Source organism: Vollenhovia emeryi, unplaced genomic scaffold, assembly GCF_000949405.1.
Source record: "Vollenhovia emeryi isolate VEMERY1.0 unplaced genomic scaffold, V.emery_V1.0 DF939152.1, whole genome shotgun sequence".
Taxonomy (NCBI): Eukaryota; Metazoa; Arthropoda; class Insecta; order Hymenoptera; family Formicidae; genus Vollenhovia; species Vollenhovia emeryi.
In genome coordinates, this window is record NW_011967214.1 from 918,149 (window position 1) to 942,993 (window position 24,845).

The following is a 24,845-nucleotide window of genomic DNA, read 5'->3' on the forward strand; positions in this document are numbered from 1 at the left end:
ATATTGGATGCATTATACGCATCTATTAAATTTAAATAATGAAAAGAACGTTTATTCCCGTAAAGTAATGTTGGACTACCAAGAACCAGTCTGACCGCAGGTGGCTTTTCAAAGTAATCAACAATCTGGATCTCTTGGTAGTCTAATATTATTTCTCGTAAATCAACATTCTCCACGGTATTTAAATTTAATGGATGTTTATAAGCATCCAACATTAAATCGATTAATCGAGTGAGAATGTGAATTCACTGCTCCAACGAGCTGTGTTTCCAGATCGACAATCGGCGCACAGTTTAAGTTTTGGAAACAGTATGTAGAAATTCACGCAAAAATAATATTAGGCTACCAAGATCCAGATTGTTGATTAATTAGAAAAGCCATCCGCTGTCAGACTGGATCTTGGTGGCCTAATATTATTTTCGCTTCACTTTTTATACACTGTTTCCAAAATCTAACTGCCGATTATTTGCCGGTCTTGAAATACAGCTGGTTGGTAGAGTAAATTCGCATCCTTAAAATCGATTAATCGATTTTACGTTGGAGCAGTAAATCCACACCCTTACATCGATTAATCGATTTAATATTGGATGCTTATAAACATCTATTAAATTTAAATACTGCAAAGAATGTTGATTTACGAGAAATAATATTAGACTACCAAGATCCAGATTGTTCATTAATTAATTAAACAATGTAAAGTTCATTAAATAATGTAAAGAATGTTTATTCCCGCCAAGTAATGTTAGACTACGAAGATCCAGTCTGCCCGCAGATGGGTTTTCTAATTAATTGATTAATTAGTAAGTTCTTACATATTCTATGTTTATTGACATTTTGAATATTGCAAAACATTTGAAATGAAAAATAGCGATTGGTCGTACATGTTCGTTCGACGTCTCGCTAACGGAAGATTGATCTGCAATTGATAAAGTCCACGGATGGAAACTGGAATAGCCGGGATATCCCGTAAAGATTAACAGAGCACGTGTGCAGCGCGCGTTTCCAGAGCCGTTCGACTCCGATTCCGCGCACAGATCGCGGCCATTGCATCGTTTACATTTGGAATAACGTTATCGTGTGCGGGCTTCGAGACGTGAAGATTATTTCGCACGTTGCCGACCGTGAAATTGTCGGCGTGACAGCGGCGGCACGCGCTCGTAAATTCTATCGTTCGGGATACACGCGCGTATCTCTCGATCGCGCATCGCGATCGCTCGTCGCAGCTGCGACAGAAATTTACGGCTGCATTAAGGGCGCGTCGCGCCGCGACAGTAATTAACGGCGTCGCGTCGAATTATTCCGATTCGATCCTCCGGGATCCCATCTCGTCTCGATTGATTCATAAATTGCCGGTCGCGGTCTTATTTACGATCCCGTCGGGATTTCACCCGCCGGCGGCCGAGCGATCGACGTTCCTACAGCTGGGAAATGCTTGGACGAACGGAGATCGGCGCTGTTGCGAAACGTAGATTTCGAGCGCGAACGTTTCTCGCCCTCCTTTAACCCTTTCTCGTAATTGGACTCGCATAATACGTCGCGGTAGTTTATCGCGTAATTTTTCAGACCTTCTAAACACGATCGCAATCCGCGAATTATATTTTTGAGCTTTTCATAAATTCCTTCAGGTAGTAAACATTCTTTGAGTCATAAATAATGTAGTCTCTACACGGAGGGAATTTTGTCTTAAAATTTATCCTGAAACTTATATGATCGTAGAACAACACGGAATTTTGAAGAAATATTTGTGAGAATTTTTGAAATTTTACCATACATTTTACGAGTAATTAAGTATAATTATACTAAAGTGAAATGTGTGCAGTAAAATTTCACGAAACTCTCATAAAATTCTTCAAAATGTCAAAAATGTTGTCCCACGATTACATAATTTTCAGGATAAATTATGAAAGAAAATTTTATGAGGGTTTTCTAAATTTTTACTAGTAAAAATGTATGGCAAAATTTCAAGAACTCTCATAAAATTCTTCGAAATGCCACGCTGTCCCACGATTATTTTCAGGATAAATTTTCAAAGAAAATTCTCTCGGTACATAGATAATGGTCAGTAATAAATACAAAGGCAATGGGAGTCGAGCGCTAGTGTTAACGCGCAAGTATTATTAAACCAAGAAAAGAGAAACGATAAACTATGCTGGTATTAGAGCGAACGTTTTGGACCCCCTTTTCGGGCCATCTTCAGCGTAAGAACATTAAAAACAATCACAGGTATAAAATTGAAACGAAAGTAGTCGCAAAATAAAATTAAAGGGTAGTTTTTTTGATTCATATTAGACCAGTCGACTAGATGAGGCTGCAAATGAAATACTGGATCATTCGCGAGAAATCGATTGGGACCGCAAAGAGTTAAGTCACGGGACTTTTTTCAGCGGTGAATGAATTCGACGAGCGTGAACACGTAATCGACGTTCTGCGCTCGTTTAACTCGGAGGAAAAAGAAATGCTTCTTTTTTACATCTTTTCAGTTAATGGTTTCTGTTATTACTCGCGTTTCATCAACACGTTTTACGATTACGGTCGTTTTCACGGAAACCATGCCCTCGATGCGGCCGCGGAGAATTATTCGAACAATGCAACTCTGCACAAAACGCCCAGCCAGCTCAGAAGAGAGGATGCATCGCGTTCACCGCGCGGCCGCACGCGCGCGAGGCCTCGCGTGTGCGCGCGCGCGCGTAACCGCGATGCGTAACAATGCGATCGCGATTTGCGGAAAAATAAGCAATCGTACAAATCTGCTTCGTGTGCGAGCGATATCGAGCGTGTTGCGGCGAGGAGATCGATGAGACGAGTTACAGAGTTACACGATGGGATTGCGTTAATAATACTATTATATACAGGGTGTACTAAAACCACCGGATACTCTTTTAATCATAGATTCTTTAGAAAATTTCAAGACGTAAATTCTAATACACAAATGTTGAGGCTATAATAGTTTTGTAAATAATAAGCGATTACAACAAGCAATAATTCCGCTCGTGTTATATTTAACAACAACAAGTAAACAAAAGAGGCCAATTTTTGCGAGCATAAAAGACGACAATGTAATATATATTTTAAAAAATCAAAAATGTTACAATTGTCATATAAGATAGCGATTTCTTACGCGCTATCTTATATTTCAATTGTAACATCTTTGATTTAAAAAAAATATATATTACATTGTCATTTTTTATGATCGTAAAAATAAGCGATTATACTTCACAAATGATAGGCCTGCACTGAGAGAAAAAAAAATAGTCATTTTTGGAGCCAACCATATTTTGGTTTATGACAACCAATATTGTGGTTATGAGAACTATCACATTGTTAGGTCAACCATAATTTACGTTGGAGGAATTATAAAAAATATGGTTGGCTCCAAAAATGACTATTTTTTTTGTAAAAATGACTATTTTTTCTCTCAGTGTGAGATTCCGCGCGCTCAGGTACGACGACGTGACAAGTGATAAAAGTGTTCCTATGAATGCCGCTTTTTAGCACAGTAACAACCTTCATGGTAACTGATAATGATCGACCACTTTGACAGTTGCAACACTTTGAAGTTACAACATGTTGCAAAGTTTTACTTGAATTATTTTTAAGACGTTTCAAGTTTACACGCTCATTATTTATAAAGAGAAGACTACTAATACAACGCGTAAAGAAGCGGAAAAACGTGTAGCGACGATGTTATTAAACTTTATGCGATAAGCACGATTAATAAAAAGGGCGACGTTCGTAGGAAGTCACGTCGCCGAGCGCGCGAAATCTCAGGCCTATCATTTGCGAAATATAATCGCTTATTATTTAAAATCTATCGTAGCCTCGACATTTTTGTATTAGAATTTTCGTCTTGAAATTTTCCAAAGAATCTGTGATTTATCGGATGTTTTAGTTCACCCTGTATTATACAATAATATTACTACAACTAAGAATGCTGTAATCACGGCCGCGGAGTGATGTTAAATTGTTAATCTAATCTAATAGCGACTATAAAACTGTTGCGTCGATCGAAAGGAAACGTTACCGAGGAAAATGTCGTAATCCGCGTGTGATCTACGGACGTTTCATCTCGGTCAAAATTTCAGAAACGCAGGAGGCAAAGACGAGGGATATACAGAATTGTGGCTTATCGTTGCAGGCTTATCGGGTGTTTAATCGACCAGAGTATATTATATCTAGTCGAACGCCGTACAAGTGCGGCGATTGTGCGGTGTGTCCTCTTCACGCTCACTCTCTGTAATGGGATTACGTCCGAGCGGAAGAAAGGATATAGACGCAGTCCGCATTCCGCGGTACCTATAAAAAGAGGGGGAGAGAGGAGAGAGAGAGCGCATCAGCGCGATTATACTTAACTGAGCCATAATTTAACCATCGCCGTAAAGGTCTGAGGAAGATGCGCGAGAAAACGGCGGGATCTGCGCTTTGTTTCACGAATATGTAAGAGATGCAAAACTCTAATCCCCGAATTCCTTCGGGCGAAACATCGTCCTCCCTGAACCCGGAAATTTCGCCGTGAGAGAAAATTAAGAAAGAAAATCGCAATATTTCGTTAACAGAGCTAAACTTTTATCTAGGACGTGAATCGAAATGGATAGATTTTGGCGGCCGTAGGACGCGAAAGTTGCTGCAAAATGTTCATTGCAATTTTAAATCTGTCAACTTTCTGCCCGTTGAATTAAAAATCGTTAATGTCGAGCAAATCCGTCCTGCATAACGAAGCAATTGGCTTCGAGTGGAGTAGATTGCCCGATCTTGGAAGTCGGAGTCTCGAGATCGTTCCTCGATCGAAGGAAAAGAAGGGCGTCCTTGCGTTCCGCCATCCTTCGGGGTCGTAGCTGAAGCGCGAACGGAATTTCCGCGTGGGAACCGGCGTTACAGATCGCGATCGTCCTCGACGCGCGCGCCTCTCGGCGCGGCCGTGGTTGCTCTGTTCTGCGTTTAAATTGGCTCGGCTCGTTAAGCGTAATTAAGAGCCGGCGGGAGGCGTCCGCGTTGAATATAAAATCCCATCCTGCCACCCTTGGGTGCAGCGCCACGCACGCTGGGCTCGTGCTCTGTATTTCCACGTGCACGCGGCGTTGCGTGCAACGGCCGATTAACCCTTCCCTTCCTTCTCGCCTGCGCGGATTAATCCCTTTAATGTCCCACGTATGCGCGACTACGTGCGACTGTTGCTCCCCGTGTAAGAGACGAACCGTACACGCTTCGCAATCGCGTGTCTCGCAGGGAAAGCAAACGGATATACACAGATTGATAAGTAACGAGCTCTCGCGCTCCGCGAAGACCAAGCGTGACGCTTGGCGAGCGCGGATACGCACGTGCCTTTACATTCGGTTTTTCCCGAGGAGACGGCGAACGTCGTCGTCGTCGTCGTCGTCGTCGTCGACGTTGAAATAACGCGTTCCATTCAGGAAGGCGCGTCCATTATTCACCAACGGACGACCACCGTCCGCTCGACGAATCCGCGGTTCCGCCCGAGCGACGCGTTTACGGATTATCGCCGTCAAGCTTAAGACGGCTGCTCGTGACTCAGAATGCGCGGCAATTTTGCCTCCCGGTCTGCACGCGAGACGCGCACGCATTTTCCTTTTTTTTTCGTTCCCTTTAGATACGCATCCCCGTTGCGCGAGCGCATCCGATAGATCGACCGTTTTACCGTTCGACCGCTGAAAACCGCCTGCCGCGCACGGGACACAGCGCAAAAGTTATCCCGTGAATGGATAATAAATCGGACGGTAAATCGAAAATGTTTTCGGGTTTACGGTATCTATGTATACGGTATCTACGCGTACTTCCTGCGGCGCGGGAAGGTTGAATGGTCAAGCCCTGAGATCTTAAGGAAAGCCTTTGAAGAATTCCATACTTGTATACACGTCTATGTTGTACAAGTTTGCATATTAGATACTTAAATACGAAATCCTTACGTCCTGAGATACCGCTATGGATGTCGATGGGTACCCGTTTTCCTCTCTCCATCTCTTTTAATCGTTTTATATTATAAAATTGAAACGAGAGATGGTGGTGATTGATCGACGATTAAAAAATTATTGAACGATTAAATTACTCGTCAATCTGCAATATTATATGACGCCAATATTCGACAACGTTTAAGGTGATGCTAAACGCTTTTGGTTACTGACAGTGAACTATTACATTATTATTGGCGACTTCTCAGGTCGTAACTTGGCTTATTTGATATAAAAGTTCTGTAGTTTGTCTGTGCAAAACGTTTAGCGTCCAACCTCGGGATAACATGACAGAATATTACTGTACCGTTAGAAATAAACTTAAAAGCCTGCGTAAAAGAAAACGTCTCTTTGAAAATATGTGCGAAACGATGTAAGGTCGACGAAAAAATAGTTTTCCACACTTCTAAACTCAGTGTTTTCGGTACGAAAATGTTTTACTGTGCAATCCGCGCCCTGTCCTGGTATTAGTTTGCGCATAAAAGCCAACGATAAAATTTACGAGCGTAAAGATTAATATTTGTCTCTGTCGGTAACAAAACGCGTTTAGCCTTAATGAACGTCATCTAACGATACGTATTATCGTAGTCACACGTATTGATTAAACGAACAGAAGAAAGCGCTTTCAGTCCACCTTCTCGCGCTTCGTCTTAATTGCGATCTATTTTCCGAAGATAATATCTTTACCCTCGGCAAACTTCATACTTCCTCCCGCTGTATCTTTCCGCTCGTAAGAAGGGCAATAAAACGCAGGGGAAAGATCCGAGCGAGACCGGCGGAACAACAGCTTGGAAAAATGCGAGGCGCTAAGGATCTCTTTGCGCGGCTTCTTTTCCTTTCGGGACGGGATAAAGGCGGGATTTCCGGACACTCTCCGGAGATATATAATGTCCGCGGGACACGAGCGACAGAGTCCAATTCTCCGATACGGCAATCGGCGCATTGGGATCGTTAAGGGGATCCTAAAGCCGCTGGCGAACTCAATCAGTGTCGATAAGATACGAGACGGAATTAAAAACGTCAATTATCGACATTTTTAATTCCAAGTTCTACCCGATCCGAGAAATTTATAGCCAATCAATTTGCAACTTTTACGAAAAAGCAGCAAATTTATTAGCTACACATTGCTCAGACCGAGATTTTGGATCGAATTCTAGCATCGCCAACACCATGGCTTTACTGACAATCTGACAGATGTTTGGCAGCAACCTTTCTGGAAAAAGCCTGCAACTATTTCTACACGCCGTACTGCTCATTTTCTCTTCTTCTAGACTTGGATTTCTGGACTTGCGTTTATTAGAAGTATTTTATTTCTAGGCTATTAATCTTACAATTAGTTCTAATTGCACGATATTGTTCTTATATGTTGTCCCTAGAGTATGCTGGTCTCATTTTGTATATATTTATTGTAGAATTCCCCCCCCCCCTGTATCAAGCAAATATTGTCGTCAAGTGTACCAAAAATTAGTCAAATTTTAAATTCTCTTTCGTTTTTTACATAAAGTCGACCAGCATAGTCTAGATTGTGCTGCGTGCTTAAATTCCGCAAAAGAGTTTTGCATTTCTACAAAGCCAATTAAAAGATTACGTCTAACAAAGAATGTCGATAAAACAGACGGCTTTAGGATCCCCTTAATCCGTCGCGGCGCGTTTTAGACGCGACGGCAATCTCGGCTCGGGCAATAAAATCTTACGACTGTGTACGGCTCGAGCATTATCCGCGGGCGCTCGTCGGCGAGGATCCGCCGACTTCCCTCCGAATAATATTGCGCACGCCGCCCAGCTTGAGGCGCACGGTGCGCTAACGGTGCACGCGCGGGCAACGGATGCCGTGTCACCTTGCGGTGCTTAAAGCGTGCAGCCGCGAATCTGCGGCGCGGGTACGCGCGATTCCATTTCCATTTCCACTTCCACCGTGAGTACCGGGGCAGACCGGCGATTTAGACGGTGCTCCGCGTTCCTCGCTGCCGCGTATTTCCGTGTTCCTGTGAAAAGAAGCGACGTGAGAAGCGAGAGAAGAAGGCCACGAAATTTTATCGAGGAAGACTGCATGTATAATACACGAATATACCACACGGAGAGAATCTCCTATTCAAAATTATCCTGGAAATCATGTAATCGTGGGACATGGCGTTTCCAAGAATTTTATTAGTTCTTCTAAATTTTACCATACATTTTACTAATAAAGTTTATAATTATTAGTAAAGTGTATGGTAAAATTTCGAAAAAACTCTCATAAAATTTTAAAAGAAAAGTCTCTGCATGTGTCAAGCAGAAATATCGCGTTCTCCAATTTTCTTTACGTGGAGATCATTTCGGAAATAAAGGGAGGTCCTGGAAGTTATAGAAATAAAATTTATAAAAATGTAAGATTTACTTTCAACGCGAATAAGAACTTATATTTTCAAGTGAAGAATGTTTCGGACTTTCGGACTAACAATAAGATAAAATTGAAACTCTTTTTCGAAGATACTCACGTTAATTTCGATTAGGTTGACTGTAAGCAGACGAAACTCTATTCGTCCCGTGCAACGATATTGTAAATAACATTACGTTAATTTCTCCGACATAAATGGATGCCACGTTGCTGGTCGAGTGTACCGGGCTAGCGAATGTGCACAAAAGTGCGCAAGCATTGTTTGTAGATCGTGGGAAACCGGGAAGCGATTAGGGTGAGGGAAGAAGAGGGAGAGAGGAAGGAAAACTGCATTGGGCACGTATTCGCTTGGCACCCACCCGGTGCAATACGCGTTCGAACGCAGAAGAACAACCGCGGAAGCGGCTTCTGGAAGGTCACGAGAACGCGCAAGTAAGGCGCATTCACCGTGAAAAGCGCCAGGATGCACGTCGAGGCGTCTCGGCCTTGACTCTTGATGCACCGACGTATGTGGGTTACGAATGATACAAAAACTACGCGGCGTGTACTCCACATTTCGTGGACTCGCTGCGTCGGCTGAAAAATTTTCCCCATTTTCGAAGCCCCGTACATCTTCGCGCGGGAAGCCTCGGCGACGAGAAAATCTCCAATTTCCCGAAAAACGGTTTGTCGCACACGTCTCTTTTGTGCGCGCTTGAATCGGGAGCCTGCAAACTATTTTCCCGTATGATTGCAGAAACGGAAGTTCGTAAAACGGAACGCAATTGTCTGGCCGTGCACTTTTTGTGTAGCGCGACGAATGGCGTCGATTGTGTGCATCGAAATGCTCTCCAGGGAAAAGGGGAATGTAGAAAATCGTCGCGCTGTTAGTCGTAATCGCTTAGCAGACTTTCTGGTAGCTCTCAGCCATCTTCTCGACATTATTGTGTGACGATGCCGTTGGATCGATTCGAAACGACGGCGTTGAGTCGTTTCGACTAAATGATACGCTAAATAATTGATTCAAATCTTCCGTGTCAATTTAATTATGATGTTAGAACTGTTCATTGAGCTTTCCGAAAGAAAGAGACAATAATTTCAAAGAGGTTCTAGCTGTAATAAAAACTAAAACAAGAAAGACGACAAACGCGCAAATTTATTTCTACGTTTTCGAAGATGAAAGGAAACAGAAGATATTCGAAAATCCAGCAACGCTTTTAATGACGAATCGAACTGAATTTATTATCCAATTAAAAATATTAATTTATTAATATAATTTAAATATTGAGTTTACTATTAAAACATTTATGTAATTCTTACTGTTACATTAGACATTCTCTCCTTCTCCGTCCTCCTTTCTCTTTTGAAACTTTAAAATTTATATTTGTCTGACCTAAAACTGTAAATGTATTATAATAACACTAGATATTTAATTAAATATCATAGGCACAAAGAAATTGTAACTTGTTGTTGAACGGAGCTCGCTCGCAGCCTTCCAGAGCCAAAAGCTTCTCGCTTAGCTTAGCTCTTGTCCAGCTCGTAAAACTGGGTCGCTAAAAGGGAGAGCGGAATTCATCTTCGATCTTCTTGTAGAGATTGGCCTCATCCTCGCCCACTTCGACGAGCGTGAGGCTCGGCGACGAGTGCAACCGAGACCGGGAGTGCGAGGTCGGGATCGCTAATAGTCACTGCTACTTGGGTTATTGCCGGTGTCAGCCCTTCTTCGCCGGCTACAATGGAACTCATTGTCTCGAATGTAAGTCCGTCCAAGTACCCTTCTATCTCCTCCAGCCGCGGCTCTCTTTCCCTCCCGCCTCACGACCGAAATCGATGTCCTTGAACATTCGCTTCGTAGCGCAAGAAAATCTCAAAGACCTAGTTATAACTCAATGGCGTCGCGTTACACCCACGGAAAAAATTTCCGGAACCAATGCTATTACTCTTCAATGTATCATAAAATAGGATCGATAGTGCCAATCATATTTATTGTAGAGAAAGGAATATTTTAATCTTAAATGAAAAATTCTAAAATCTATGGGTCTGTTTTTTATTGCTGCACTCCTGAACTAGTGCACACTGGTGCAATGAGTTGGAATGAGAGGTAATCTATTTGTTTCATTTTAACTTATTGCACTAGTTCAGTAGTGCAGTAATAAAGAACAGGCCTTATAATAAAACGATAGTATGTATCGTCTTTTGCCGAGTATCGCGGTGCCAACTTCGTGCGTTGTAAGATGGAGGGAAAATTTATTCTAAACGCAAGAATATATAAACTTACATTGATATAAGTTACTCTCGTCTCAATATACAATAGTAAGTCAATCTTTTTTTAATTCGATAGAGGAGAATAAGAATTATTGATTTTATTTTGATATTGTCTTATTTTTACGCTAAATGAGGTCGGTAACAGAAATCCTTTCTGAGGGTGTACGCGAAGAAAACTCGTTAAGGAATATGCTACGTTGCTATTTAGCGAAGGCGCTGCTTCACGTGATAACGTAAGATTTGCTGATATTTTGGAATGTTGCAGCGACTTTACTGGGCAACGATTGCCTCGTGAAGGAACAATGCTCCTTGAAAGTGGCGAACAGCAGCTGCCTCGAGGGCGTGTGCCGATGCGAGGAGGGACACTTGCAGTTTCGCAGGCACACCTGTTTGGGCCGTAAGTGTATATTGATTAACACCGATAGCGTATATTGATACCGAGATTATCCCACAATCGGTGAAGAATATCACACAAGTTCGATTGCGTGCTGCAAAATCACTGTAAATCAGAATCAATGGATAGGCGGAAAAAGTGCTGTCGAATTTAAAAACCAATAAAGTCGCTCGAATTAAACGTTAACGTCACGGGCTGCCACAAACATAAATCGTTCGTTCAATTGTATTTGCTGTGGATTTTAATTTTAAGCGTTGAACTAGATTTCCAGATTACTAACACAACTATCTGATGCTTTTCACTCATTAATACTGATGTTGCTTCAACGATTTTATTTCAATTACGCTGACATCTTGTTCGTACAACATAATTTTTTTTCCGTGTACGGAAATCCAATTTTTTCTTATAGAAATTTATATATCTATAGATTCTTAGAATCCATTATTGAACTCAGAATACACTCTGAAAGTCAATCAGTGGATTATCACTGAAAACAGTGAATAGTCGCCGACTTACAGTTATTTGCCACTGCAATTTTCAGTAGTATACTTATAGCTGCAATTCCGTGACCATTCGCCGTTTCCAGTGATAATTCACTGATTGACTTTAGAGAGTACGAGAGGCAGAATTCAAGGGTAGGTACTTAATTCCGATCGATTGCGAAACAATAACGTGCAATGACATCATATTTAATCGGTATATTAATACACCGCGATGGATCGATAGGCACCATAATAAGATATCCGCTTGTGTTCCTTGACGTTACCGTTGGTAGCTGTCTTCGCGTGACATTAAGGCGATCATTAGCGACGTGGAACGACGCACGTCGGTGAAAGGATCGACGATGAATAGCCAGGCGAAGCGTAGTTAGAGTATCCCGCGGAGAGAAAATTCTAATTTATGTGATCTTCTCCTTCTCGGCTCATCGAACGCGGCGCACACGCGCGCGCTGGCTACCTCGGAAATGCATTCCGAGGGATCGTTCGCTCTCTCTTGATTTATTGAGAGTCGGTTTCGATCGCTGACAGCCGGTTATTGCGCCGTTTTCGATGCCTGGATCACCGCGACTTTCTGCGCTAACGATCTCGGCTATTTATTGTCGTCGTAAAAATACATTGACGATATACCTTCACGAGCGGACCATCTTGCGTAGAGAAAAACAATGCGCTCGTCCCTCGCGATTTACGCGCTACTTTTTACGCGCGCCTTCTTACATGGGTAAATAATCCTTCCGTGTACGCGGTACTTTTTACGCGCGGTTCACGTTTTACGCGACTTCTTATTTTACGCAGTCAGAAATTACATACGTCTTTCAAAGAGATACGTGGAGACTCAATTAAGTAGAAGTGCCAAATCTCCGATAGAAACATGTCACAAATATTGTGTAATAATTGCATCGTCCAAAAGCAGGAGATTTCACAATGATCGCATTAAAGTGATTCGTCAAAACGTAGCGGTTCTGTAGGAATAAAATTTCCAAATGGTATTTGCCTAAAAATTGATAATCTCAATTTAGGGAATCGTGCACATTTATTTCGACATTTAGAAGCAAAATTGCCCAGCAACACAGTTACGTGTACTAAATGTTTAAAGAGATTTAAAACGTGGGACGTATTTACCGCAGGGCCTGCTTTTCTCTCGACTCGCGTGAATTTTACTCACGAGTATGAGACGCCTCGTAGCGGCAGCTCGTCGTAACACGACAGCAATTTACTTGTGCAAATATTCTGCCAAGGCGATTCGCCAAAATGCATCTGTTTTGCTGACGTACTATTTAGAAATAAATTGTGCAAATATTGATCAATATTTGATGAAAGGCCTCCATTTTCGCATATGTTGTTCGAAATATGAACGTTATAATTCCAGCATTCCAAGTTTCATCCAGATTTCGTCACATAATTTGCTAAATATTTTCCCACCGGTGACATTTTTATTGAGGGAGACAATTGGAGAGGAGAGTGTGTTTGACTGCTTTAGAGTACTGTGCTGACAGCGACAATGAATTAAATTTAAATTTGCTTTCCTGAACTTTTATTATTGCTGCTCTTGTGCAAATTTGCGAAATAAATATTTTTACAACACACACACGCACGAGCTTTTCTCTTATGCACTTTTTTTGTATTGGCACACTCCATTTACGTGATTCTCAACCGCATAAATCGAGGGACGAGTGTACGCGTTTGTTTATTTACAGAAGTTTTATAGTTGAGTTACGGTATATTTTTTCAAAAAATTTTCAACGTAAATTATGTATCAATAAAACGTTTGCAACCTCGGTATTGATTGTTTCAAAAGAAAATACGAAGAAAGGAAGAAAAAGATTGTGAAGTAATTGTAAATAGATTAACTGTAAATATTAGAACAGACACAACAAATTTACAGTAATAAGAACAAACGCAGGTTATTTATTTAAATTTTTTAAATTGAACTTTGATTTTTACCAGGAAACGTCATTGTTTGCCGTAGGGCGGGGATTACGGGCGTAGCTCGACTGTTCTGTTTTAAATTTCAATAGGGAAAAAGTTTTACTCCTCCCGACAGATGTAACGATGGCTCTTGGCAAACGAGATTGATTCGCAGCGCGCGCAAGTTTGTAAACCGAGAAACGAATCTAATTTGCAGCGGCCAAACTCGGCGAGGTGTGCTACGAGCACGCACACTGTCGTCTCTGGGACCCCGAGTCGCATTGCGATTTTCTCATTCCGGATTTATTCGGTCGCTGCCAATGCACCGCCCCGATGCGCCGCGAGGGCAACGTGTGTCGACCTGACAGTCTCGTGAGGCCCGCGCCGCTTCCGGAGCATCTGCCTCTCACTCAGGAGCCGATAATAGAGGATGTCACTGAGAGCGAACGCGATAAGGAAGCTGTCACCGAGGGACAAAAGGGCGAGGTCGAAGGAGAGCAAGATACAGGTACGCGCAGTTGGAAATGGACCAACTATGGCAATCAGATTGTTGTATTATGCAATTTATATGTAGAGTTAGTTTCTCTATATAATAATTAATACATACATGAAGCGAAAGTAGGCGCGAAAATTAATAATGTCTCTCTGTATCGTAAATAATTATTTCATTCACGACTCGGATAAATATTAATGTAATAAATAGAGAAGATGCGCCACTTTCGGCTCTTGGGAATCAAATAATAATATGACTAGTGAATTTTGTATACTTGTCCCTCTGTAAACTGCGCGACAATTATTTATCGGTCTTGAAATACATACTTTTTACTGCTTAAACCGATAGTCGATTTAACTTTCGATGCTATCCTATTTAAATCGCTGTAAAGAATTTCTTGTGAAAACAAATCTTTCTATTCCAGACAGAAATTAGTTTCGTAGTTGTATGTATATTAATATGTAATTTTGTACAATGATTTTTATTAGATAAGACTTACTCCCGGTATAAAAAAGAACTTGCGTGTCCTTGTGCGAAAATAGAGCTTTGAGATTATCGCTTAATTGGGACTGTATTCTAAACTTCGTACTCCATCCAGTGCCGCGCAAACTTGTAACAAGCTAACACGTGATACCTGACTTCTCTATAAGCCACTTAACATTCCCGTGGAGTAATCCTTGGACGCGTACGTTGTACGAGAATTGTATCAGGCTGCATCATCGTCTCTCTGGGTTTCACGCACCTTTTATCCGATAATCAGCTTTTCCGTGCACACGGACGCAACGGGAATCCGCGAGACCGAACGGTCTCGTATTCCGGCCCGAATGCGCTCGAGCGGATTAAGCGAGATGAGGCGATTCGTATTCTTAATTAGCGCGATCGTTAACGAGACGCGAGCGGTATCTCTCTGCGAACGCGCGCAAGGAAAACTCGGCGCGCGTGTGCCGCGCTCACAGGCGATCGCCACACGCGAGGTTTCATTACTCTCTATTATCACTTTCGAAGATTCTCGAAAGCCTGATGTAAACGGCGAAAGCGTTAATTCGATAATGAATACTGTAATACAACTATATAAATCTTCATTTCAGCTTTTACAAGCCAAGAAAGGACTCGGATTATAATGATTTCTTATCCATTTATCCATCCATCCAACCTGTCTACTCTTCGCTTACATTAACTGATACCGATACCTATAATCAATTCTTTCTCCTGTTAATATTACCTTATCTATATCCCCTCACCTCCTACTACTATTCCGCTCTGCTTTTTAATCAAAACCCTTTCCTTTCTCTTTTATCTTTCTCTGTCCAGATTTTCATAAAAATTTTCCCTTCTCGTCTTGTCATTGCAAATAAATTTTATTCTTTCCTTCTTATTTCTACCTGTACTACACTGCAAAGCATATCCGTTTTTATGTATAAAGAACAATTATATTTTCGTTAAATTTTCTAACAGATATTCAATGTTTAAACGGATTTTTCATATGTCCGTTTGAATTAAGCATGACTGGTGGAATTCTTAACGTGACACTTTATTCATTACTAACGATAAGACGCGCCACTAATTGTTAATTTTCAGCGAGAAAAATAACGGGCTATGACTAGACCGGAATTCGAACCTGGGACCTTCCGCTTGCCAGGCGAATGCTCTTCCAACTGAGCTCTCCAGACCCACACTCTCGAAATCCTTCTCACTTATCTACTCTATTTTATTGAATAAAGTGAGAATAGTATACTAGCAGCGCCCGACTCCAGAGCGATGCGTCTCACTCAATGGTCTGGTGGACCATCGTATGGAATTCGTATACTTCACTACGTCTTCCACGTAGTGTTGCACAAACTCTAATCGTAACTGTCTAATTCTACAAACTGTCTATCCTACAGAATTGACACCCTCTCTCTCCCTCGGATAATGAATACTATAAATAGAAGCGTTTCTTTTCAATATTTTTTCCCTTGAATAGGAGTTCAGATATCTTGGCTGAAGAACGCAACGATGCTCCTGTCGACGGAAGTTCCCAATCAATTGATACCGGTGAATTTGGTGACGAGACCGTCATTGAACTTAAGACCCGGATCCAACAATCGTCCCGGCCCAAACGAGCTTCCCGACGATGACGATGCCGTCGTTATCGAGGCGGAAGTTACCGAGCTCGCTCATGTCACGACAACCTCGACAACTTCCGGTAAGATTCAACGTTTTTATATCTTGAAGGGTATCCTTTTAGTGACGAAACGAAAAATGAGCGGGCCACGTCAGCGGGGCCCGTTCTGCAACTCGAAATTACACCTGCGTAACGACAGTGTAACGATCGCCGTCGTTAAGAGTCGCAGAACCGGACTGGCGTATTTAAAGCGTAAAATTGGCTCGGAGTCACGTCGCGGGATCTCGATTCTCGACCGACACCGCCATTCAGTCTGACGGGTTTTCCGCCTTTCAGCGCCTATAAAGACGGACCGTCACGAGAGCACGATAATGACGGCCGTCAGTCTGGGGCTGCCGTGCATCGCCGATCTGGAGTGCCGTATGGCCGATCCGAAGTCGCGGTGCATCGGCGGCGTGTGCGACTGCAGCTTCCCGACGAACGGCAGCTGCAGCGCGCGGCGGACCGGCTGCGCGCCGGGCACGTTCCAGTGCCGGTCGTCCGGTAGCTGCATCAGCTGGTTCTTCGTCTGCGACGGCCGCGCCGATTGCGCCGACGGTTCCGACGAGGAGTGCGCCGGTCCCCGCTGCCCGGCGCAGGCATTCAGGTGCAACGACAGCAACGTCTGCATCTCGAGGTCCGGGGTGTGCGACGGCAACCGCGACTGTCCTCGCGGCGAGGACGAGATCGGCTGCAACAACCGCCGAAGTTGGTATTCTCTCCCTATCTCTCGATGCCCATTTCTTTTATATTTCCCTTTGTCCCCCTTTTCTATTTCTGTGTCCACCTACTTGTCATTGATTTTTTACAATCTCTTATTATTCTTTTCTTCATTCTGTAATTATGCTATTTACGTTGTCCCTGTGATTCTCTCTTGGATCTTTGCTTCTGCGCTTTAGGCGACTTGTTCCCTGATAGACACATACACACTCTCTCGTTTTTAATTGTAAATTATATTCAGCCCGGGAAAAAGTGGAAATATCTCATTATAATTGTCTCAATCGTGTAATATCTAATTATATCCAATTCTAAAATTATCAGATCTTCAGAGATCTGGCACGTTTATTAAATATTCAATGTTATTATCTATTGAGATCTAATTATGTCCTCTTGGGATATTTAATTATAAAATCAGTTAGTTATCTCAATAGATAATCTCGAACATTCAAGGAAAGTGTCAAATCTCTGAGGATCTGATGATTTTAGAATTGGATCTCATGAGATATAATTAAATATTCATGATTGAGACATGTATAATGAGATTTTTCCATGTTTTCTCGGGAGATTCAAAGGTTTTCGTAACACACGTGTACGGAAGGTGAGGAAAGTTCGATCACGCGAATACTTTCGATTTTTAATCGCTTTTCCGCGTTGTTCAGGTAATTTATCTCAGTTTTAAATTGAAAGTAACTTTCTTGATTACACTGAAATCTTCAAGACACAACAGACATTAATCGTAGATGTCCATGTAATGGCTCAAGGTTCTACACCATCGCATGTATAGAAAACTTTGGAGTTCACGCGGGACAAAATGAAATTTATTTTGGTAAAAGAATTGATTACGAAGTATTCGGTGCGGACTCGGTGAATTATTTCGTCTGGGACTATTTCAAATTGAGAGGCTGTGGAGAGAAAAAAGTTCAAGATATCGCTGGTCTCGAGAGAGAACTTTCTCAAGAATTAATCAATAAGACTCTCCAGTCCTGACCTAAGCGAATATTAAAAATCTATAGGGCAACGGAGAATTATATCGGAAGAGAACGGTTAAACATTATTAATAAACAAAAAACGTTAGTACAAACAAAAGTGCTCATGATCACATTTTGCCATTCGCTGTAGTTAGAAATTAAAGCAACCCCTTGGTCGCGTCAGGTAGTTCTTTGTCGTAATTGTCGCACAGTCTATTAATTCACAAGTAAGATCCGTTTGACTTGCGCTAAATTTTTATTTAAAAATCGGTTAGAACGGTATAAGGTACTGATTCGTAAATATACTTTTAACAGATAAAATAACCGGATACCATGTGTTAGCACTGGTTTCTCAGAATAGGCGATTCAGTAGCGGTATAAGCGAAACGTACTTACGAATCTCGGCCCCATACTTTTCCGAAGAAGCATATGTCCCGCCTTACACATTCCACGTACCCCCGATATCTTGCTGCAATTTACACGTGAGATTTCGCGACCTGTGCAGAGTGTCCCGAGGGTGCGTTCAGATGCAACAACGGCCAGTGCCTGCCGGCGTACGAATTTTGCAACGCGGTGGTCTCCTGCAGGGACGGCAGCGACGAGCCCAGGGGAGCGTGCAGGACGCACAATCGCGGCCGAATCACCGCGAGATACTGTCCGTTCAGATGCGACAACGGCAGGTGTCGTTCCGACGCGATAACTTGCAGCGGCCGGGACGGATGCGGCGACGGCTCCGACGAGAAACACTGCAGCGTCTGCAGTAAGTACCTTTCGCGAAAGCAGAGAGAGAGAGATATTTAAGGCGCGACGAAAAAAAAAATGCGCCGTACACTGAGAAAAAGTCTGTGAAAATTTATTCGTGGCATATAATGTTTATTTCACCGAAATAAATAAACAAATAAATTTTTTCCCAGTGTAAAGTTCGCGAGATCACCCGACGTTCTGTAAATAAAACGGGATCCTATCGAGATCGGGCGGGATCTAGATTCGCGCGGTCGGGATTTGTATTCCCCGTAAGTCACCTTTGCGATCGAGCCTCCGTGACTTGCGATCAAACGAGACGTTCGTCGAGAAAAACGCCGTGTGTTGAAATTAATAGCCACTTATGTGAAACAAACGTGAGAGACACACGCGTCTTTCCGCGTTATTCTCAAATAAATAAGGCGCTGCTTATGAATGACGGCTTTCTTTCCCTGAGACTCTTCTTCGCAACGATCGCGATCTTATTTGCGGGCTCTTCAATACGTGCTCCAGGGTAGTAACCGTTCGCGATTCGACGCATCGAGAGGCCGTCGTTAGATCCGCGCGCTTCCTAGAATCCTAACGCGAGGCGGAGTCACGCTCGCGTGTAATTAGAGCGGGATGCATCGATTACGTTGCTATCTTCCGCAATAATCTCTACACGCATCCGGAAGAATACAGTGAGAAATTACATAAATGAATTAGTCATAAACGAGAGCGTGTAGCCTGAGACGGAAATAATACACGCGCGCGCGCGCGCGCGATTCGTAGGCATCGTCCACGCAGATTGCTCTCCTCGCGGGCTATTTCACGCGACCGAGATAAGAATGACCATTCTTGTGAACAATAGCCGCCGCAATGGCAGAAAATGGTACAACAGAAAGAAGGAAGGAAAGAAAAGAAGAGATATATGTTTACGATTGCTTCTCGTTTTAAGATGGAGTGAGGATATCTGGCTCGGTTAAAGAAAAATTGATGAACTTTCGAAATGAAGGGAAGGGCTTTTGGGGGCGTTTCGTAACTTTCTGACCTTCCGTCTTGAAAATTTTTTGTCCAAAGTTTTCCTCGACCGAGCAAAATATTGTCGCTTCCTAAAAGCAAGAACATAAAGAGAAACAAGCAATCATAAATGTCTCTTCTTTTCTCTCTTTTTACACGGAGAGTTAATTTTCTCTCAAAATTTATCCTGAAAATCATGCAATCGTGGGCCAACACGGCATTGCGAAGAATTTTATTAAGAGTTTTTTAAAATTTCGTCTTACATTTTACTAGTAATTATATGTAATAAACATTTCACACTAGTAAAGTGTATGGTAAAATTTCAGAAAACTTTCATACAAAAGTTCTTGAAAGTGCCAGGTGGTCCCGCGATTTTATTATCAATGAAAATTCTCTCCATGTACAAATGTACTATTTTCTGCTACTGCGGCGGCTATTGTTCGCAAGATGGTCATTCTTATCTCAATCGCGTGAAATAGCCCGCCTCCACTCTAATAAAAAATAGTATTTCAATTATTTCGTATGACAAGAGGAATAATCGAACGTCAGACACGTCATTTTTAATAAAATCTAATCAATAGCCGCACAAGAGTAAACAACGAGTGTGATTGACTCAAGTTAAAGAAAAGACGAATAATGTAATAGTCTATCTAGCGGTCAAATGGGGGCACTTAATTTTTAATTCGCCTCTTTGCGAAGTTTATCGGGAAATATACACGACGTCGAAACGTGCTCGAATAAACGGTTCATCTCTTTTCAATCGCTGATTGTATTCGCAACTCGTGGCTTATCGTTCTCAGCGTGGGCTGCTCTAAATTAATGTTTGCGACAGGACGACGATTATCAAGCCGACATGTTGCAGGATGCGGCGCAACGATTTAATCTCGACCGACCGATCTTCTCGTCGTATCGTCCGACGGAAGGAGAAAGAGAGAGAGAGAGGGGGGGGGGGAAGAGGAGCAAACCACCAACCGGCTCGTCGATGGTTTCGCGAAGTGAGTGCCCGAGAATTGAGTAGACGGGCGCAAAAGTAAGTGTGACCAAAGATCGTTAAGCCGTATCGCGGTGACTCCGGCTTTCAACGCTCCGCGATTTCGAGACTGAAAGGACCGTTTTTACTCGAGCCGGGTACGACTCCGGCACCCAGAACGAACACAGAGAGAATTTTCCGTCGCGCCTCCTGCGCGAGATCTCGCGTTAAGTCGAACCGGGCCAGTGACCGCCGCCGTAGCGAGTCGCGCTCTCAGGAGGAATGATTGCGCTCGTGTAATAATGGGACTTAATCGCGTATAGTAATACCGTAAGACGGGTGTAGCTGCACCAAGGGATAACCTTGGCCGCCCCGCGACAGATAAAACGCGTACTCAGGACTTATCTTGGAAATATTTGGCCAATAGCTACGGACGGGAGCAAGTTCGATATCGAAAATTCAACGATCGAGTTTCATTTTTCCACGAATCGAGTAATATTCATAAGAAATCCTATCTCATGCATTACTTGCGAGGTAATCGATCTCGACTAGTTAGTTTCGAATTTTAGATAGTGCATTTTAACATATATATAAGATTAATAATACGACTTAACATTTAGATATAAAGATATGATTAATACACTGTCTTAGACAGATATGAAATTGTCGAACAGTGAGCCGTGAGACTAAGTCCTGAGTACTATTTTCATACGTCTAACGAATAAACGATAATTTTGAAAACGTTAGATCACCCTAAGGCGGAGATTCGAAGTTTCGAGTATATGCACCTTGTATTTAGCACACGGAAGACGCAATATCGTAAATAAATTATCATTGAAAAGCATATGCACTGGCAGTTTCTATATGTAACATTCAAGGGTCAGTTTCAAAGCGTCGGTCAACTGACCGAAGGTTAATTGATTCTCTGTCTCTTCTTAGATAACAAAATAGAAACAGGTAGGAAATTGACTGAACTCTGGTTAACAGTTACCTGACGTTTGTAAAATTGGCCCTAAGAGATAATCCAAAAATATACGTCTCAAACGTATCGCATTGTATTCGAAAAAGGTTAACAGTGTTGAGACCCCGTTTCGTTCAGGATTGGGTCTCACACGGAGAGAATTTTCTCTCAAAATTGATCCTGAAAATCATATAATCGTGGGACAACACGGCATTTCGAAGAATTTTATGAGAGCTTTTTGAAATTTTACCATACATGTTACTAGTATAATTATGCTTAGTATATATTTTACTAGTAAAATGTATGGTAAAATTTCAGAAAACTCTCATAAAGTCCTTCGAAATGCCATGTTGCCCCACGATTACATAATTTTCAGGATAAATTTTAAGAGAAAAATTTCCCCGTGTATTTGAAAGCACTGCTTTTACTTTTTGAAGTAATCTTAAATAATAGACAGTCCAAAACTACGCCAATAGATTCGAACGTCGATCGATGTACTTATAGGTACATAGATTGAATATTATCCAGCTAAGCGTACCAAAGTGATAATACGTCTTCCGTTTGAATTTCAATGACGCACTTTATTTATTAACGTAAATGTTTAAAGTCGCTCGAGAAGAAGAATAGATATTGCATAAATGTCAGAAGTGTACAGATAATGTAAAATTATCGGGGCAACAAGACTATAAATGAATTCTTTTGTACAATTTTGTATCGCTGACAATGAATTACTATTTCGTATAGGATATCTGACGCGCATTTCGTATATTTATCTTGTAATCGACATCGTATCAAGACACGAAATAAAATGTAACTTAATCAATTCTAATAAAATATAAAAATCTGTTTTTATTATATATTTATTATTGTAACGAAAAACTACCTTTCTGTCCACAAACGTAATATGCCGCTTCAGAATTTTTCCATATTCGCAATACAGCAAAATAATTAAGTCAGTATGACGTTTTGAAAGAATGAATGCATCGATTATGCATATAACGAATGCATTTTGCTGCACGCAGCAAGTGTGAATCTTGTTAGCAAGTCACCGATAATTCATATTGCAAATGCGACGATAAAGACTGGATTTACATTATAAATGGTCTCATCATCGACATCGGCACATGCAAAGACTGCTTTGTCTGGCAGTGAATAAAACAATGCAAAATAATCGTACGGAGTCAATAATGGAGGAGGAGCAAAATCTCGAAATAAATAAATTGTCGCCAATGAAGGAATATATCGTGTCGATTATAACGCGGATCACTTGAACTCTCAGAACCACAAAAATTACGACAGCGTTCTACACAACGAGGACAAACGGACAAATCTCGGCACATCGCATGCCTCTATGCAGTCTAATGTTGGCCGATGTTTCCGCGGCTGATGTTGGTCCCGGGCAATTCCGCGACTGCGTGTCTGGCTTCGCTGGGGCTCGTCGATAACTGCCCGCACGATATATCTCGAAACGGCGTACACGTGCCGCAGCATCAGGTACGTATCCCGTCTAGCGACCAGACTTTAACTCTAGAATACCACACCATGATCCAAACTCTCCCACCTTCGGAATCTGCAGTGCAAACTTCAGCATTTTTGCAGAAAAAGTATATGATTTTGCACGTTCGAACATTTGTTAACAGTGCACTGGAAAAAAAGTTCGCTACCGTAGCTAATCGTGGTTTGTTAAAAATAATTTGCTGCCATAACTATACATTTTTTAATAACAGCACACACTCTTTCACCTTCGTAATCTGCAGTGAAAAACTTCAACATTTTTTCAGAAAAAGTATATGATTTTGCACGTTCGAACATTTTTGTACAATGCACTGAAAAAAAATGTTCGCTACCGTAGCTAATCGTGGTTTGTTAAAAATATTTTGCTGCCGTAGCTATCAATTTCTAAATCACAGCAAATTGTTTGCTGCCTCACCTAATGCAATAGGCACAGTAACAGAATATTTAGCTATCACAACAAAATATTAGGTGTCCATATTTTATAACTAAGTCGTAAGCAGTTTTTAGCTATGATAGCTACATTTTTCTTCCCGTGTATCGTTTCATTTTGATGTGTCTTCGAATCCCCGAGAAATGCGTTTAAACTAAAAATGAGGTAAAACAAAAATGGAGACGATCGTGATCGAAGTTGCCAGTCCTGTGCTCGATTAACTCGAGAGTTAATATTATCAGAAGTCAGTGCCGTGCATGCTTTAAGCACTGTATCCCCGGCTTTTGTAGGATGGAAGTTAAATTAAGTTAGGGCTTAATTAACTTTAAGCCATAATTGCATTCGCATCTTTCCTTGTCGCGTTTTCGACTTTTAATCCGTCCGGATCGTTAGGGCGCAGACCGACGTTGAGATCTCATTTTTCATCCCGTTAACGTCGAAAGTTCGCAACGCAGAAATTAACGTGACGCTTATTAATGGCACGACCGGAGAATTAATCGCGTGCTTTGTACGTATATCTTTCTGTAATTTCGCTTTACTTCTCCATGCAGAATAACAAGGTTGATTAGAATCACGAAGACATCGGGTCGTGTTTCATACAATTGTGATGATTGTCGTTTGTTAATGATTTCGTACTTCGACGAAATCTTGCAATTATTGTAGATTTTCATAATTTTCCTAAAATTTCGGTAACACAAAATCTACTTTTGAACGTATGTGAATAGGTAAGCAAATACACAATCAATTGTACACCGGCAAATAAACGAAATATGATATAAACCAAGGGTCTTTTTTCAAACAAATCACGATTCGAGTATCATGTTATACTATGTTACAGTACATATATTTTTGGTTTAAAAGTAAAATTTTACTATTTTCATAACGGCTTATGCAGGGTCGTTAGTTTGCAGTTACTTTCTTGCAATGAACATAAAAAAATCAAATCTGCATTTGAATTGTAAGGCGTCGATAAAGGCGTTTATGCGCAGAGGCAAGGCCTAATGCAATCAGCAGAGGTTTAAAAATACATAAAGTAACCATTAATGTAACTATTAAATTAGTTACTAGTCATCGGAAAAATGTATTGTGAGTTAAGTTACAGTTACAGATGGAGAGAAAGTAACGAAGTTAAGTTAGATTTGCCAAAAAAGAGTATGTGTAACTGTAACTTCATTACAAGTAACGAGTTACTTCCTTTTAATACGATGCTCCTAAATCACCTAGCAATCATATTTTATAGAAACTTTAATATTTTATGATCTTTAATTAGATAATGTTCCGATATCATGTTAGCGTAATCTTAAATAACTCTGAATTACATATTAAAATAGACGTAACTATAATATCACAGTGCAGGTGGTAGATCAGAAATTAAATCGATTGATTGAATCCAATTTACGCAGTCTTATTTACAAAATTGCATTAACCAAAATTAGCGATATCCCGTTTGGCGCGTAATCCGTAATCGACATTAATAAGAATCTTTTATCGGAGTCTTACAAAGAACGTCGAACAAGCAACA

The 24,845-nt window shown here is 41.5% G+C and overlaps 1 protein-coding gene across 1 annotated transcript in view; it reads left to right on the forward strand.

Moving 5' to 3' along the window:
* Positions 1–22,228, forward strand: part of LOC105565443 — a 28,981-nt gene extending 6,753 nt beyond the window's left edge. Inside the window, exons 2-8 of the mRNA XM_012018651.1 lie at positions 9,913–10,075; positions 10,850–10,981; positions 13,601–13,891; positions 15,840–16,061; positions 16,317–16,727; positions 18,213–18,467; positions 20,310–22,228. Coding sequence (XP_011874041.1) covers positions 9,913–10,075; positions 10,850–10,981; positions 13,601–13,891; positions 15,840–16,061; positions 16,317–16,727; positions 18,213–18,467; positions 20,310–20,329 — 1,494 coding nt within the window. The 3' untranslated portion in view covers positions 20,330–22,228. The remainder of the gene's footprint in view (positions 1–9,912; positions 10,076–10,849; positions 10,982–13,600; positions 13,892–15,839; positions 16,062–16,316; positions 16,728–18,212; positions 18,468–20,309) is intronic.
* The last annotated feature ends 2,617 nt before the right edge of the window (positions 22,229–24,845 follow it).